General features: G+C 49.2%; 1 protein-coding gene across 2 annotated transcripts in view; it reads right to left on the bottom strand.

Annotated features, from left to right (window-relative positions):
- Positions 1–18,998, bottom strand: part of ADAP2 (ArfGAP with dual PH domains 2) — a 34,847-nt gene that overhangs the window by 7,898 nt on the left and 7,951 nt on the right. For both annotated transcript variants that reach the window (XM_012932751.2, XM_055133316.1), the window contains exons 6-7: positions 7,846–7,992; positions 1,373–1,456 (exon numbers count right to left, since the gene is read on the bottom strand). In XM_012932751.2, the coding sequence (XP_012788205.2) occupies positions 1,373–1,456; positions 7,846–7,992 (231 nt within the window). The remainder of the gene's footprint in view (positions 1–1,372; positions 1,457–7,845; positions 7,993–18,998) is intronic.

The raw sequence follows: 18,998 nt of genomic DNA, 5'->3' as shown, positions 1-18,998 counted from the left end.
AGGACCTCAGATGCACAGAACATGCGCACTGTACAAGGAGCTAACTCTCTGGCCTGGCTTCTGGATCCCGATGTCTGAACTAGGCCTGGGCAATTGCCCAGAACCCCACATGCTTTTTACACTACACACAGTACAGGGTGGAGGAGGGAGGGAGGAAAGTCAGAGGAGATGGGGGGAGGGGGGAGTACAGTAGGGGTGCAGTGATGGTGACTGTGGAGGACGCAGGAGGAGGCAAGAGGACACTGAGGACATTGGCCAAAAACCAAACTGTTCTCTCTTCTGCCCGGGTCAGCAGAGTTGGAGAAGCAGCCCAGAGAAATACGGCTGAGCATCTGCACTTTGTCCTCCTGCTGTGGGCAGCGCCCGCCCCACCCCCACCGCCACCCCCAGTCCAGTGCTTCCCCAGCGCTGGGCGCTGACTCCGCAGCTCTGAGGGCCCTGGGCCACAGAGTGGCCATTGGGGCAGAGTTGGGCCTGGACCGGAGCCCAGTCCTGACACTTAGCTCCTTGATCTTTCTAGAGTACTCTAGAAGGGCTGGAGTGATACTACAGCAGGAAGGGTGATTGTCTTGCATGCAGATGACCGGGGTTCAGTCCCTGGCATCCTCATGAGACTCTCCAGGGTGATCCCTGGATGCAGAGCCAGAGCCAGGAGGAAGGCCGGAGCATCACTGGGTGTGGCCCAATACCACCTCCCATGCCCCCAAATAGAATGTTCTAGATTCCAGACCTTCCAGACTGGGAATGACACAGCAGCTAAGGTCTCAAGGAGGACCTAATGGTTTGGAAGAAGAACAGGCCAGGATTCACAGGGTCTTGGAATGGGGAAGGGGCAGTGCTGGGGCACACCTGCAAGTGCTCAGAGGTTACTCCTGGTTCTTCCTTCAGAAATGACTCCTGGCAGTGCTCATGGGACCATACGGGATGCCAGGGATAGAACCTGGGTCAGCCGCACACAAGCAAGAGCCCTACCCACTGTACTGTATCGGGTCAGGCGTTTAGCCAGATGCTCAGAGAGTGATGCAGAGCCAAGGAGGTGCCAGGTGTGGCCCCCAAACCAAAAGGATAAAAACCAGAGTAGGGAGACCTGGAGCCTGAGCACACTGATGATGGCAGAGCCCCCGCATGGAAAGCTCGTGGGGAGCACCCCGCCTCCTGCTGAGAGGCTGCCTTGCCCTCTGGGGAAGCTCTAGCCCCTAAGCCCCCAGAAGAAACCCCCCTTTTCCCTTTGAAGTATCCAGCCCCATGTCTCAAGGTCTGGCCTGCAAAGCAGCCTCGCCTGGCCCCTGAAGGTCTTCAAGGTCGGCACTCAGGAAGAGGCGGATGGAACAGGAAGGGGAGACTTGGAAGTTGGGGTCCACACTTAACTCACCTCGGACTCGGGGAGCTCGGGAAAGGCTCCCCTCAGGTATTGCAGGCGAGCTGCTCGGAGGGCATTGAACCAGTCCACTATCTCCTGCAGAGAAGACGGGGGCAAAGAGATGGACCGTGAGACCCAGGGCAGCCCAGCCCGCTGGCAGGAAGCCAGTGGGCGCACACGCCCAGCACACCAAGGGCAGTTTAGATTGTGATGGTAGATTTGGGTGTGGGGGGTGGGGTGGGGTAGTAGGTGAAGCTCAAGCCTGCTTCTAGGAGAGCCGCCCCACCAGCTCAAACCCTCCCGCCTGCCACCCGAACTGCAGCCTCAGTGGCAGCCCCGCCTCTTCTTGGCCACAGAGTCTGCACTCCGGTTATTTCTCTCCCCTAAGAATTTGGCATCCACGGCCTCACATGCTGGGGGAAAAGGCAGCTCAGATAGAGAAGGGACCACCGAGTAAAGGGTGCCTGGAGGGCCCTCCCGGGATGGGAGATGTGTGCTGAAAGTGGACTATAGACTGAACATGATGGCCACTTAATGCCTGCATTGCAAACCACAACGCCCTAAAGGAGAGAGAGAGTAGAAGGGAATGTGTCTGCCACAGAGGCGGGGATGGGATGGGGGATGGGGTGGTGGTGGTGGGAGGGATACTGGGAACATTGGTGGTGGAGAATGGGCACTGGTGGAGGGATGGATACTCGATCTTTTGTATACGAAAGTTTGTAAGTCTGTAACTGTATCTCATGGTGATTCAGTAAAAAAAAGAAATTAAAAAAAAAAAAAGAATTTGGCATCCAGAGGCAGAAAGACCTGCTCAGATAGCTGCAGTGTGACACTTTACTGTGGTTGGGAAATTCCTCTGCCTATGGTTGCAAAGAAATGAAACATAATTGCCCTTTTGCAGGCCTCAATCTGCTCACAGGAGTTCTCAGCAATCTTGTCCTGGGAGTTAAAACCTTCTGGGATCCAGCTGGCATTCATTCCTGAAGAAACCAGAAATTGAGCTACCATACGATCTAGCAATACTGGGACTCAGGAAATATAATCTAGGGCCCCCAGAACAGAATCCAGTAAAGGCATTTGCACTCCTATATTCATTGCAGCACAATTCACAATAGCCAGAGTCTGGAAAACAACCCAAGTCCCCGAGAACAGATGAATGGATAAAGAAACTGGTATATCTACATAATGGAATATTACGCAGCTGCTAGGAAAAATGAAATTATAAAATTTGCTTATATGTGGATGGGCATGGAGAGTATCATGCTGAGTGAAATGAGTCAGAGGGAAAGGGATAGACAGAGAATGATCACACCCATTTGTGCGATATAAAAAAAATAGTCTGAACCATACCCCAGGTCTGAAATCAATCCAAAATATCAATAATCATTCCAAAATATCCAGAATTTGATAAAGAACTCAACCTTCCCTGTCTCCCAACTTCACCAAGCTTACTAGAGACGTTAGATAAACTTTTTAAGCCAGTCTCATAAAACGCCCAGATTTTAGCAAGCTAGCTTTCACTTTGTGGGAGCAACCTCCCATAAGAACATAGCCTATGCCTCTCCCCTTCTCCACTGTAAAATTTTCCTACTTCTTGTTTTGCTCTGTTAAATGCAAATGATTGACTCACTTGGCTGTAATAAGTTCTGAATAAAGAGCCTATGTTTATTTTCTCCCTAAAAAAAAAAAAATAGTCTGAGACTAATACCCAAGGCCAGTAGAAATAAGGAGTAGGAGGACTGGTCCATGATTGAAAGCTTGCCAGAAGAGTGGGGAGGGTAGAGGAGGAGACAGAGGGCAGTTAGGACAGCGAAGAGACGTCCATGACAATGATAGTTGGAAATGATCACTCTGACAAGATCTGAGTGCTGATCTTGGTAAAGGAGGTAAAGGGTCATATATGAAAACCTTCCAGTACCAGTGTTACAAACCGTAATGCCCAAAAGGAAAGAGAGAGACAGAGCAGGAGAGGGAGAAAAGAAAAGCGTCTGCCATTGAGGCAGGCTGGGGTGAGGAGGTGGCAGGAGGGAAACTGGGGATATTGGTGGTGGGAAACGTACACTGGCAAAGGAATGGGTGTTGGAACATTATATGACTGAAACCCAATCATGAACAACTTTATATCTCACTGTAATTCAATTAAAAAAATTTTCTTTTCTTTTTGGGTCATACCCAGCGATGCTCAGGGGTTACTCCTGGCTCTGCACTCAGAAATTACTCCTGTCGGTGCTTGGGGGACCATACAAAATGCCGGGGATCGAACCACTGAATTTTTACTCCAGCCTCTCAATTTAATTTTTTTAAATTAAAAATAAATAATTTATTTGGAAAAAACCCAAGTGCCCTAGAACAGATGACTGGTTAAAGAAACTTTGGTACATCTATACAATGGAATACTATGCAGCTGTTAGAAAAAAATGAAGTCATGAACTTTGTATATAAGTGGATCAACATGGAAAGTATCATGCTAAGTGAAATGAGTCAGAAAGAGACAGACATAGAAAGATTGCACTCATCTGTGGAATATAAAATAACAGAGTAGGTGACTAGCACCCAAGAATAGTAGAAATAAGTACCAGGAGGTTGACTCCATGGCTTGGAAGCTGGCCTCACATTCTGGGGAAAAGGCAGCTCAGATAGAGAAGGGAACACCAAGTAAAATGTGTTTGGAGACCCCGAGGGAAGGGTGATGTGTGCTGAAAGTAGACAAGAGACTGAACACAATGGCCACTCAACACCCCTATTGCAAACCACAACACCCAATCGGAGACAGAGAACAAAAGGGAATACCCTGCCCCAGAGGCAGGGTGGGGTGGGAGGAGATGGTATTGGGGGGGTGGGAGGGATACTGGGTTTATTGGTGGTGGAGAATGGGCACTGGTGAAGAGATGGGTACTTGAACATTGTATGAGGGAAACACGAGCACAAAAATGTATAAATCTGTAACTGTACCCTCATGGTGATTCACTAATTTTTAAAAAATTAATTAATTAAAAAAATAAAGAAGACAAAAAAATAATTTAAAATCAAATAAAAACACCTTCTGGGGTCTCCAGCACTAAAAGAACTGGGTCATTCTAGGAAAGATCAGTCCCAGCTTTCACTTTAGAAAGTCTCTTGGGCCTGGGCTGGAGGTAGCACAGCAGGTAAGGCAGTTGGTTTGCACTCGGCCAATTGAGTTCAATCACTGGCATCCCATATGGTCCCCCATGCACCACCAGAAGTGATTCCTGAGTGCAGCGTAGGAGTGACCCCTGAGCATCACTGGGTGTGGCCCACAAACATTCTCTTGGGCCATAAACTAAGGAGCCTGAGGCCAAATCCAGCCTGCATACCAGTTTGTTTGGCCCCTAAAGTTTGAGTCATTGCCTCAGCCTCCCACATGGACTTGCTTGTTTGCCTTAGAGCTGACCCTGCACTTTCCAATCATCTGCCTGGCTTCCGCCACACTCTCTGCAGACCCCCTTCATGCCCGGCTGACGGAGAAGCTGGGTGTTAAGGAAATGAGTGTGGGCGCTCAGATACCCCACACCAGGACAGCGGAGGGGAGATAGTGATCGTCCATGCCAGAGGCTGTGGGCACCCCACCAGGGCACCCCTGGCACAAGGGGCGGCCACAGGAGCCTCTCCAGTTAGGACGTCGGGGCAATCACAGAGTCTGCCTGGTCTGGTGGCCTCCACGCCTCCAGCTACATAAGACCCAAAGTCAGCTGCAGTCGGGGTGGCTTCAGGAAAAGGATCCACAGGAGATTTCATGCCAATGTGGAGACTTTGGAGAAAAGAACAGGTGTGAGATTTCCTTGAGTCTCCAGTACCACAGGACAATGTGCCCGTGTTAGAGTATACCTGTGTGCTCTCTCTCAGACATATACATGTGTGTACACATGTAACACTATGAATGTCCCCACACACATCATGTTCCCTGTCTGAACCCGATCTCTCAGGAGGCCCAGACCAAAAAAAAATCTGGGGGCGGGGGAGGACCACAGCCAGCTATGCTCAGGATTTATTCTTAACTTTGCACTCAACGATCAGTCCTGGTGGGCTCAGGGGACTATAAGTTGCTGGGGATCAAACCCAGGTCCCCTTTAAGATGATTTGAGTGTCTATTTTCCACCATAGTCAGCCACTGTCACTGTCACCCCATTGCTCATTGATTTGTTCGAGTGGGCACCAGTAACGTCTCTCTCATTTTGAGACTTATTGTTACTGTTCTTGGCATATCGAATATGCCACGGGTAGCTTGCCAGGCTCTGCTGTGCAGGCGCGATACTCTCGGTAGCTTGCCAGGCTCTCCGAGAGGGGCGGAAGAATCGAACACGGGTCGGCCGTGTGAAAGACGAATGCCCTACCGCTGTGCTATTGCTCCAGCCCATAGTCAGCCACAGTCAGTTAATTCTTTCTTCTTTTTTCTTTCTTTTTTCCCCCTGGTTTTTGGGCCATACTTCACGATGCTCAGGAGTTATTCCTGACTCTTCACTCGGGAATTATTCCTAGCAGTGCTCGGGGATCATAAAGCGTGCCAGGGTTTGAACCCAGATCAGTTGCGTGGGTAGTATCTCTCCGACCCCTCGTCAAATTTGTATATCCCTCAACCATCTCCTAACTTTCCTGTATGACACCACAAGCCTCCTGTCTGGCCCCCAGCACAACCTCCACTCCACCATAGAGCACCTTATTCCCCAGCTCACCCCTCTTGGCTAAGAAACTCTGGAGAGCCACCCATTCCCAGAATTAATGAGGATTCACATCCAGACTGTATTCAGGATGAGTAAGTGAGTAAGTAACAAGGGTGTGGAATTGCCCGAGAATTGTCCTTGGCATCGGTCACAGTTATAAGCAAATCATAATTGATGTTTGCAATGCACATCATAGCAATGAAATGTCTTCAATTTCATAATTCAGGATTCTTCAGCCCTTAAGACCCTCTATGGGGGGTCAGAGAGATAATACAGCAGGTAGGGCACTTGCCTTGCATGCAACTGAACCAGGTTCTATCTCCGGCATCCCACATGGTCCCCCATGCACTGCCGGGAGTGATTTCTGAGTACAGAGCCAGGAATATGACCAAAAAAGCCAAAAACTTAAAAAATAAAGAGACAATCAATCTCCAGCATCCCATTGGGTCTCTGAGCCTCACCAGAAGTGATCCCTTGAGCACAGAGCCAGGGGTAAGCCCTGGGTACCAGTGAGTGTGAACCCCCAAATAAAATAAACTCCCCCCCTGCCCTGCCCCACAAAACAACAACAACAACAAAACTTCTGGGATCTGAGTATAAGAACCCATGGGGAAGTGACTGTCCCTGAAACCCATCTGGAAGGGCATGGCCGTGTCCAGCTCTCACTGTGATTCCCAGGAGCTCTGCACAGACCATGGAGAAAGCATAAGTCTGCATGGTGCCTGCTGGTCATCCCCCAGGGCTCAGGCTCACTGGGAAGATCTAGTCCCACCTCTGGCTCCAGCTCCTACTGCTATGCCTTCCCCCTTAAAGAGGCCAGAGGGATGGTAAAATAAAGGAGGACTTGGGAACCACTGGTTGTGTTAGCGATGTACTTACCATGAGCAATAACATGGGGGATAAAACATCTCCTGGGGTGTTCTGAGAATTAAGAATGATGCCTGGTACTGGAGCCATAGTACCATGGGTAGGGTGCTTGCTTCCTTATGGTCCCCCGAGCACTCCCCCAAGCACTCAGGAGTGATTCCTGAGTGCAGAGCTAGGAGGAACCCATGAGCATGCTCAAGAGTAATCCCTCAGCAAACAAACAAAAAATTAAAGAAATGATGCCCAAGGCCAGAGAGATAGCTCAATAGGTTGGACATGGTATTAGACCTTTTGTAGACCTGCCCCTCTCTGACAGGCTGACTTCCTGCAGGGCCTCTGGTCATTTCTTCTCCATGGGTAATGTGTACAAGGAGCGCCTAGAGAACCTACTAACATGCAATTTCTTTCTCATTTGGTGTGTGGGTCACACTTGGCGGTGCTCAGGGCTTATTCCTGGCTTTGCACTCAGGGGTCACTCCTGGCATGGCTCAGGGCACCATGTGGGGTGCTGGGGATTGAACCCAGGGTGGCCATCTGCAAGGCAAGCGTCATCCCCACTGTACGACTGCTCCAGTCAGAAAATACAGTTTCTAACTCAGGAGGCCCAGAGTGGTGAGTTCTCAGGTCACATCCACATGGTGGGTCCAGGGCCCCAGCTTGAGCAGTAGGACACTGGCTCGCTGCTGCCGGAGCCTGTCCTCTGCCCCCTTCCATGTTCAGAATCTTGGGCCCTGCCTGGCCTCCCGCCACCCCCAACATGAGGCCCTTCTATTCACTGCCCTCCCTGATGGTGCATGCTGCTGACACCGCCTGGGTCCCTGCCAGAGTCCTCCCGCTGCCCTCCTCAGACCTCTGTCCACATCTGCAGTGCCCCTCCAGGAAGGCCAGCAGCAGCCGCCGTCTAGGAAACAGGTGAGCTGGGCCGGCCCCGCCTCTCACCTTGCCGCTTTCGTGGTACACGAACAGGTTCCGGAGGTGACCCTCTTTTCTGTAGGTTATCTGCAGCCCATGGGGGTGCCCGATCTTCTCGGTCTGGAAGGTGGCGTTCAAGTCCTTGATGCTGATGACAGCTTTGGGTCCCTTACCCTGGGAAGGGGAGAACAGAGGCTTGAGCTGCTGGCAGCCATTGGTGTCTTCGTGGGTCAGGGCCTCAAAGCAAACAAGTCACCAGCGGCTAAGCCCAGGGGCATCAGTGCTCAAGCGCTCATGCCAAGCACACAGGTATCCTGTGATTGTCTTCAGTGACCCGCCATGCTGGTCCTGGCTGCTGGGAGAGGGCTTGGGAAACCCTGCACGAAAGATCCTGAAGCCAAGGGTTGAAGCTGGGCTCAAAATGAATGAATAAAACTAAGGGAGAAATGCAGTGCGGTGTGTGGGGGGGGAATACTTTGTCCCCTACTCTACCCTCAGTTCTCAGGGTTCTGAAACAGCACTCAAGCACAAAGGGCTTCATTTCACCATGGATAAGAGAGGGAAACTCAGATGTTTCTATTAAAATTGTGGTTAAAAAGGGCCAGAGTGATGGGGCTGGAGCGATAGCACAGCGGGTAGGGCGTTTGCCTTGCATGCGGCTGACCCGGGTTCGAATCCCAGCATCCCATATGGTCCCCTGAGCACCGCCAGGGGTGATTCCTGAGTGCAGAGCCAGGAGTAACTCCTGTGCATTGCCAGGTGCGATCCAAACAAAAAGCAAAACAATAAAATAAAATCTCGGGGCAAATCTCGGAGCCGGAGCGGTAGCACAGCGGGTAGGGCATTTGCCTTGCACGCGGCCGACCCGGGTCCGATCCCCGGCATCCCATATGGTCCCCCAAGCACTGCCAGGAGCAATTCCTGAGTGCAAAGCCAGGAGTAACCCCTGAGCATCGCTGGGTGTGACCCAAAAAGCAAAAAAAAAAAAAAAAAAAGGCCAGAGTGATAGTACAGCAGGCTGGGCATTTGCCTTGCACATGGCCGATGTGGGTCTGATAGATGGCATCCCAGATGGTCCCCCAAGCCTTCCAGAATTAAACCCTGAGTACAGAACCAGGAGTAACCACTGAGCACTGCTGGGTGTGGCCCCCCAAACTAACAAACTAACAAAAAATATATTATAGTTTAAAACATGAAAACTCTCGGGGCTGGAGCAATAGCACAGAGGGTAGGGCGTTTGCCTTGCACACAGCCGACCCGGGTTCAATTTCCAGCATCCTATATGGTCCCCTGAGCACTGCCAGGAGTAATCCCTGAGTGCAGAGCCAGGAGTAAGCCCTGTGCATCGTCAGGTGTGACCCAAAAAGCGGAAAAAAAAATGAAAACTCTTATTTGGCGAAACTTAGTTCCATTTCACATGATCAGCAGCCTCCTCTAGTGGGGTATGGACAGGAGACGCAGAACATCTCCTTTGTTCTCAGGGATCACTCCTGGCAGTGCTCAGTACCATTATATGGTGCCGGGGAATCAAGCCCAGGTCAGCTGTGTGTGAGTCACTGTACTATCTCTCCAGACCCAAAACATTTCCATCACTAAGCAAACTTCCTGGGCTAGTCTTCTAATGGAGGGAAATTTGGTCATATCTATCAAACTTCTGAATGTTTTGCTTTTACCCATAAATTTGCACTTGAGACTTTATCTCAAGGAAGCTAATACAGGGGCCAGAGCGATAGCACAGCGGGTAGGGCATTTGCCTTGCACGCGGCCGACCCGGGTTCGATCCCCGGCATCTCATATGGTCCCCCAAGCACTGCCAGGAATAATTCCTGAGTGCAAAGCCAGGAGTAACCCCTGAGCATCGCTGGGTGTGACCCCCCCCCAAAAAAAAAAGCAAAAAAAAAAAAAAGGAAGCTAATACATTACATGCAAAAAGCATTACTACCATACTGCTTATAATAATTAAGATTTAAAAAAATAATAAACTCAATGTCCAGTAATAATTATGAATCAGATAAATAAGTCAGGATGCATGCATACAATGAAGTATCACCATAAAATTAAGACTATGTTTTATATCAATATTACCAATATGACAAATGTCTCTTATATTCATGTTATTCATGAATAATAAATATCAAGTTCTAGAATAGGATGGAGCAGTCAGAGCCATAGTACAGCAGCTAGGGTATTTGCCTTCCATGTGACTGACCTGGGTTCAATCCCTAACATCCCATATGGTCCCCCAAGCACTTCCAGGAGTGATTCCTGAGTGCAGAGCCAGGAGTAACCCCTGAACATTCTGGGTGTGGCCCCAAAATAACAACAATAAAAAACAAAGCGAAACAGTTTAGGATTGATATGAGACTTAGTAGTACCAAAAGAGTACATGCTGGTGCACATGAAAGATAGACATTAGGGCCAGAGAGCTAGTCCAGGAGGTTAGCCCACTCGCCTTGCACACATCTGACCCTCGTTCAGTCCCTAACACCATACAGGGTCCCCAAACATCACCAGGGAGTCACTCCTGAACACAGAGCAAAAAACAGCCCTTGAGCACTGAAGTGTATCTCCTTGTCGAAAAAAACACAAAACAACACTATAAGCTTTATACAGATAAATTATAGAGCCATTCTCTTAAATATACTAATGCAGTTGTATATGTACATCACCCCAGAGAGTTCCTTCATGGAGTCGATCCCATCACCACCTGAGCCTCTGACAGCCACTGTCCTGGCTCCTATCAGCACACAGTTTGGCCAGGTCTCAAATTCACATAAATGGAATAATCTAGTACATACATCCAGCGGGGCAATGCCCGGTAATGCTCAGGGGTTACATCTGGCTCTGCACTTAGAAATTACTCCTGGAAGTGCTCAGGGGACCATATGGAGTGCTGGGGATCCAACCTGGGTCAACTGCGTACAAGACAAGCCCCTTTCTCCAGCTCTATCTAATACATACTTTCTTTCTTTTTTTTAAATTTTTTGCTTTTTGGGTCACACCTGGCAATGCACAGGGGTTACCTCCTGGCTTTGCACTCAGGAATTTCTCCTGGCAATGCTCAGGGGACCATATGGGATGCTGGGAATTGAACCTGGGTCGGCCGCGTGCAAGGCAAACGCCCTACCCGCTCTGCTATTGCTCCAGCCCCTAATACATACTTTCTAAGGCTTCATTTGCTCAAAATAATAATTTTAGATTCATCCATATTGTCTTATTTATTAGTAGTCCCCATGAAACAAAAGCTGAGTAATATCCCATTAGGATCTACTACAATTTTTCTTTGCCCATGCACTTGTGGACAGACATTTGAGTTGTTTCAGGTTTTAGTTATTACAAATAAAAACTTTTATTGGGGCCAAAATGATAGTACAATGGATAGGGTGTTTGCATTGCACACGGTTGGCCTGGGTTTGATTCCTGGCATCCCATATGGTCCCCTGAGCACCACCAGGAGTAATTCTTGCGTGCAGAGCCAGGGGTAATCCCTGAGCATCACAGGGTGTGACCCAAAAAGAAAAAAACAACACAACTTTTATGGACATCTATATATAAATCTTTTTGTGGACCTGTATTTTTCTTATATATATGTATATATATACACATACATATACATATGTATGTATATATATATACATATATATATATATAGTTTGTTTGGAGGCCACATCCAAAGATGCTCAGGGGTTATTCCTGGCTCTGCACTCAGAAATCACTCCTGGTAGTGCTTGGGAAACCATACAGGATGCCAGGGATATAACCCAGGTTGGCCATGTGCAAGGCAAATGCCTTCCCCACTGTACTATTACTCTGGTCCCTAGACCTGTTTTTTTTTTCTTCCTTAGTAAATGCTAGGAATTGAATGGCTTGGTAATACTATTAGAGTATATCTGTCACTGTCACTGTCATCCCATTGCTCATCGATTTGTTCAAGCAGGCACCAGTAACGTCTCTCATTGAGAAGTCTCAATGAGAGAATGTTACTGTTTTTGGCATATACAATACGCACAAGTAGCTTGCCAGGCTCTGCCATGCGGGCTCCGTACTCTCAGTAGCTTGCCTGGCTCTCCGAGAGGGGCGGAGGAATCGAACACTGGTCGGCCGAGTGAAAGGCGAAAGCCCAACCTCTGTGCTATCGCTAACTTTATTAAAATGTGCCAAATTGGAGCCAGGTTTGTAGTCTAGTGGTGGAGCATGAGGCCGTGGATTTGATCCAGGGCACTGCATAAAGAACAAACCAACCTAGCTCATCAAAATTGCCAGGGGACAGGGTGACAGCTCGGAGGAGTGCAGTATCCTTGCGTGCATGAGCCCACAAATGTCCCCTTCTCCAGGACAGCCCCACGAGCCAGGTGTGATCCAGGCACCTGACCCCACTGGGGGATCCCCAGCACCTGACCAAAATGTTTCTGGTTCTGAGGCCAGATACAAGTTATCATCAAGTGCGCAACCCCATTCGTGGAAACAACAAAATATCAACAGCAAAATAAAAGGGCAGGGAGAAAATAATAAACATCCCCAAATCGATGGAGCCGGAGAGATAGCTCAACCAGCCGGAGCACACGCTTTGCGCCCAGGAGGCCCAGTTTCAATCCCAGTATCACATGGTGCCTAAGCACCACCAGGCGTGATTCCCAAGCACAGAACTGCGAGGAGCCCCGAACACAACCAGGAGTGGCTCCAAGCCCAATTCTTATGCAAAAATTGCCAGATAATTTTCTAAAGCTATTGAGTCACTTACAGGTTCAATTCCTCCTACCAGAAATGCACGTGTCCCAGTTTTTCCACATTCTTGCCAACACCTGCTACCGTCAGCTCTTTATATTTGAACCATCCTGGGGTGTGTGGAGAGCATCTGACTGTGACTTCACTTTGCGTTTCCCTCACCGCTAAAAACACTGAGCATCTTTCTTTCTACTCACCAGACTTTTGGTTTCCCACCTTTTGCTTATCCTTTGCAAATTTCCTTCCCAATTTTTAAGTTTTTTTTTTTTTATGTGCATGGCTGAAGGGATAGTACAGCGGGTAGGGCGTTTGTCTTGCATGTGGTCTACCCGGGTTAGATTCCCAGCATCCCATATGGTCCCCCGAGCACCGCCAGGACTGATTTCTGAGTGCAGAGCCAGGAGTCAGCCCTGAGCATCACCGGGTGTGACCCAAAAAGCCAAAAAAAAAAAAATGTGCACTGGATATTAACAGTTTGCTATACTGAGGGATATATTCTTTTTTCCTCCTTTTCTTTTTTCTGGAGATACACCCATTGGTACTCCGGGCTTACTCCTGGCTTTGCACTCAGAAATCACTCCCAGCACACAGGGGACCATATGGAATGCTGGGAATTGAACCCAGGTCAGCTGCATACAAGGAAAATACCTTACCTGCTGTACATCATTCTCGCCCCATGACATCTATACATACATACACATATATACATATATATATAATATATATATATTTACACACATCCTTAAGCATCACCAGATGTGGCCCAAACAGCCAATATAAATATTGGCACACCCGGCGACGCTCAGGGCAGTGCTCAGGGGACTATATGGGCATATGGCATGCCAGGGACCGAACCCACGTCACCTGTGTGCGAGGTAAATGCCCTCCCCACCATACTATCACTCTGACCCTGAGATATATATATATATATATATATACATTTTTTTTTTTTTTTTGCTTTTTGGATCACACCTGGCGATGCACAGGGATTACTCCTGGCTTTGCACTCAGGAATTACCCCTGGCGGTGCTCAGGGGACCATAATGTATTCTGGGATTTGCACCCGGGTAGGCCGCGTGCAAGGCAAACGCCTTACCCGCTGTGCTATTGCTCCAGCCCCCGAGATATATATTCTTAATTTCATTTTCTTCTCTTTTATTTTTTTTGGGGGGGCATCATTCCCAAGTAATGCTCAGGGGGCACAGGGGGTCACTCCTGGTGATTTTCAGACAAACAGGCTGGCAATTCAATGCAAGGCCCCATTCTGGGGATGGGCTACGCCAACCTGACAGTGATCAAGGAGCCACGCGGTGCCAGGGATCACACCAGGGGTCAGCAGCACACTAGATATGGGCATCAACCCTTATCTTGCCCCCCATCTCTCTGACTCTCTGTCTCTGTCTCTATCTTGTCTCTATCTGTCTCTCTGTCTCTCTCTGTTTCTGTTTCTGTCTCTGTCTCTCTCTCTCTCCTTCTCCCGCCTTCCCTAACCCCCACTTCTCTCTTTCTGGAAACAGAAAGGTTTATTGGAAACCAGAAGGGGAAGAAAAAGAAATTCCCCAGCTGGACAGGAACTTAGTACAGGACTAAGTCCTGCATTGACTCTAGGCTCTGAGCTCAGGGATCACTCCTGTTGGGCTTAGAGTACCACATGGGGTGCTGGGATGGAACCTGGTCAGCCATGTGCAAGGCAAGTGCCCTACCTGTGGTACAATGGGTCCGTCCCCAACGCTGGCTCTTCTTGGTTGCAGTCCTCGCCAGGGGTTGCTCCCCTTGTGCTCTGGGTGCTCAGACACACTGGCTGGGTGTGAGCAGACAGTGGCCTGTGGTACGGGGGGCCACACAGCTGTCAGGCTCAAGCAGCAGAGCGGCTGGGGTGATACCCGTGCGTGTGGGACACGGGACTTGAGCTCATGGTCAGACATGCGAGGCCGACGCCACTCCATTTCTCTGGCCTACCTCAGACTCTGTTTATTTTGGGAGCTATCTAACACTTCTCTGTTAAGAGAATTTATCTTGGCCACAATGATAGTACAGTGGTAGGGCACCTGCCCTGGATGCAGCCAACCCAGGTTCAATCTCCGGCACCACATATGATCCCCCAAGCACCACCATGAAGATCCCTGAGCGTGCGCGCGCATACACACACACACATACACACACACAGGCACTTGCCTCATGTATACCACATTCACTGTTCCCCCAGCAAAGAGAAAGGGTTAGCCCCTCAGCACTGCCAGGTGGTGGTCCAACACCCCCCTCCCCCACACACAACATACATACCCAAAAGAAAGAGGGGTGGAGGGTGACTGAATGCCGGCACTGCAAAAATGGTCATTAAAAGCTTTACATTTGGGGGGCCAGAGCAATAGAACAGAGGATGGGGCATTGGCCTTGCATATGGCCGACCTGGGTTGGATTCCCAGTATATCCCACATGGCCCCTCGAGCACCACGATGAACAATTCCTGAGTACAGAGCCAGGAGTCACCCCTGAGCCAGGTGAGGCCCCACAAGGCAAAAATAAAAATAAAAAATAAACACTATACATTTGGGAAGATAAATAATTAAAACCTTTCCATTTGAGAAGAGAGATTTAAAAAGAAGAGAGGCAATACATTCTATTTTCTACATTTGAGGTTGTGAAAATTAGGCCTTTTCTCAGCCAAGGGCTGGGGAGAACAGAGAGGTAGCAGGACTCTGGCCGTGCTTGCAGCCGACTCAAGGTCCCTGCACCCCCACAGAATCCCCAGAACCACCAGGAGTGATCCCTGAGGGTAGAACCAGGAGGAAACCCTGAGATAGCTGTGGCCAAAACCAAACCAAATCCAAGTTTCCCAGCCAAGGATGCTTCCCCGGGGTCCCGGACATAGGACCCCCCAGGTTCCCCTGACCCTCCGCACGCAGCAGCACTCCCGCCTTTGTACCCAGAACACTCGGTCAGTTGGAGCCAGAGGAGAAATCCCCCTCTCCCTCCAGCAGGCTGGTACTCTTTTTCTCCCATAGTTTCTCAGTGGCCCCAAGTGTGACCTGGACCACAAGCTCGCTCAGAGGAGAGTGAAAGCGACAAGGAGCCAAACAACCGTGGTCACATGGAGGAAATGGAAGCCAGTGAGCTGGTGCTTCTCTCAGCCACGCCCTCACATTTTCTTCGCTGGAAACTTCTCTGTTCTCTGACTGCTGGCACGGCCCAGGGAGACACAGATAAGTCTCCAAAGTGGGCCTCTGCCTTTCTTCCCACCGGGCCACTCCTCCCAGAAAGAGGTGGAAACTACAGTCCCTCCCCTTGAATCTGGGTCAGCAACTGACATGTTCTGACCAATGGAAGAACATCGGGTCCTGGCCTAGCCTTGGAGGCTGGCAGCCTCCTCCTTGCCTAGTGAGAGGCCAGCTGCCATGTTGTAAAGGAAGTGGAGCTGGAGGAGGCCTGGGTTCCCTCCCTTGTACCACATGGCGTCTAGAGCACCACCAGGAGTGACCCCCAAGCCCTGAGCACCACCCCCAAATCAGAACAATATTGAAAAACAATGAAAGAAGGCAAAGCCAGAGGGGTTTGAATAGCTCAATGGACTCGAGGCCTTGCTCTGCATGCAGGAGGCCTGGGTTCAATCCCTGACACCCCAGGGTCTCCCTACTGGGAGCAACCCCCAAGCACAAAGGCAGGAGAAGCCCCTGAGCACTATTGGAGCCAGCAGGCCCGAACACCGGCTGGAGGCAACAGAGTAAGTTTTGATAATTCTAGCTCCAAACTCTGTCTCCAATGGCTACCCGCATGTCCAGGCTTCCCTTATTCTCAGAAACAAGAGTGTTCCTCGTTGGTAGGATTTGGTAGGTTACTTTTTAGGTCTGGAATGGCTACTACCATTGATTTACACGGAAGGTGTTTTTCTCTCTCTCTCTCTCTGTGTGTGTGTGTGTGTGTGTGTGTGTGTGTGTGTGTGTGTGTGTGTGTGTATTCAAAGAGCTCGAAAATAACCTTCCAAATAACAATGTTCTACTTTTGGATACCAGGAGAAACCCACATCCAACATCTTTCTCAAGTTCTCCACTTGAGCGACTAATCACCATCTCAAACTGAAAAAGACTCTTGATCTTCCCCTTAGGGAACTAAGTCTTTGCCATCTCAGCAAATCCATTCTTGTGCTGTGTAAAGCAAAAGTCTTGGCATCATACTTTTTTTTGGGGGGTGGGGGAGGCACAGAGGTCACTCTCATCAGTGCTTAGGGGGCTGCACCATACCAGGGCTCCAAAGTGGGCCTCTGCCTTTCTAGAGCTCCGCATGCAAAGCAGGTGCTCTGACCCTTTGAGTTTCCTCTCTGGCCCATGGATCACGCACACAGCTAAACCTTGAGTGAATCTGATTGGCTCTACTTTAAAAACACAGGCAGAATTTGACCATTTCTACCCACTGCCTTCACCATTATCTTTGATCACTGTACCTCTCTTCCTCCCTTGATTATTAATAGCTTCCAAACTGGTTTCTCTGCTTCCACTCTTGCCTCCTCCCCGCCCTCACACAGTAGCCACCAGGGTGTTCCTTTTAAGCTTCTGTCTTTTCACATCATTTATTTGCCAAAAACTGCTACAGTGGCTTCCCTTCTCAGAGCAAAAACCCCTAAAGCTAGAGTTTTTGTAAATGACAAACCAAATCAGGAACTTGTATGTAGGCTACTCAAAGAACCATTACCACTCACTCATCAGAAGACCAATAACCTAATTAAAATATGGGGAAAGGACTTGGTAAGACATTTCTATGGAGAAATGCCTACATTTACTGTCCTAATACAAATCAGGAAATGCAAACAAAAATCACAATAACGGCTGCAGCGATAGCACAGCAAGTAAGCCACTTGCCTTGCATGCTGCCAACCCAGATTCGATCTCAGGCACAATAGATAGTCTCCCAAGCCTTGCCAAGAGTGATCCCTGAGCACAGAGCCAGGAATAAGCCCGGAGCACAGCAGGTGTGATCACGCCTCCCAAAAGAATGAGCCTTTACAGCACCCTGCTGAATGAAATCAGTCTGTCACACAAGGTCACCACTTGCATGTAGTGTGGACTCAAGACCTTCGTGGAGACTGAGTAGATTTGTGATTGTCAAAGGCGAAAGGGTGGGTAAAAGGTGACAGTGAAGAAGTGTAGGGGTTTTTTGCAATAAAAAAAATTTATAAATTGATTGTGGAGAATATACTCCCAGACATGAGCTGTGGATTTTTTTTCTTTTTATATTTGTTTTTGGGCCACTCCAAGCAGTACACAGGGTTTACTCCTAGCTCTCAGGGAATACTTCTGGGGCTCACGGAACCACACGGGGTGCCGGGGATTGAACCTGTGTTGGTCACATGTAAGGCAAGTGCCCTATCACTTTATTATTGCTCTGGCTCCTGAACTGCATGCTTTAAAGGGATCAATGGGGCCAGAGCGATAGTACAGCAGGTAGAGCATTTGCCTTGCACGTGACCGGCCTGGGTTCGATCCTTGGTGTCCCATATGGTCCCCTGAGCAATGCTAGGTCTAATTTCTAAGTGCAGAGCCAGAAATAACCCCTGAGCATCACCAGGTGTGATCCAAAAGCAAAATAATAGCAAAATAAGCACTGTAGCACTGCACTGTCGTCCCGTTGTTCATCGATTTGCTCGAGTGGGCACCAGTAACATCTCCACTATGAGACTTGTAGCAAAATAATAAATTAATTAATTAAATCTTGTTTAAAAAATACAAATAAAAGGCTCAACTGTGTGGTATGTGAATCCTAGCTTTATAAAGTTATAAGCAAATGCCAAACCTTAGGATGACATACAAGGTCCACCACTGTGCTGGTTTACGTCTCTCCATCCTTTGTTTTAACTGTTATAGGGTCACACCTGGTGTTGCTGGGGTTGGGGGGCGATGCAGTGCAGGAGTCTAGGGTCTCAAACCTGTGCACTCATCTACTTGAGACACACCCCTGGCCCCCTCTATCCTTTGTCTTCTTCTTATACTGTTTTTTAAGTAACACCTAGTAGTACTTAAGGTTTGTCTTGGCTCTGCAGTGATTATTACTGGATTATTATTTAAGGGACTCTGACTCAAGAAACACTCCTGGTGGGCTCAGGGGACCATATGTGGTGCCAGGGATGAAACCTGGGTCAGCCACATATGAGGCAAGAGCCTTATCTGCTCTACTAGCCATCCAGCCCTTTCTTCTTCTTCATGTGCAACAGTCACTCTCGCCCCATGGCCAGGAGACCCCCTGACACACTCATGCTGAGACTCCTAGGGGGGCTGTGGCTCAGGGTTGAGCTACTCAGGCACTAAAGGAGCCTCCGGCAGAAGTGAGGGCTTCAGGCCCAGCCTCTGCCTGGCTGAAAGGGCTCCGGCTGCACCCACTCCCGGGCTCCTCCTTCTGACACGGCACACAGTGGGGGCTCGCCAGGACAGCACGCAGCTCCCGCACACACCAGCCCCTCTCTCCTT

Source organism: Sorex araneus, chromosome 3 (genome assembly GCF_027595985.1).
Source record: "Sorex araneus isolate mSorAra2 chromosome 3, mSorAra2.pri, whole genome shotgun sequence".
Classification (NCBI taxonomy): Eukaryota; Metazoa; Chordata; class Mammalia; order Eulipotyphla; family Soricidae; genus Sorex; species Sorex araneus.
This window is presented reverse-complemented; position numbering and strand designations above follow the sequence as displayed.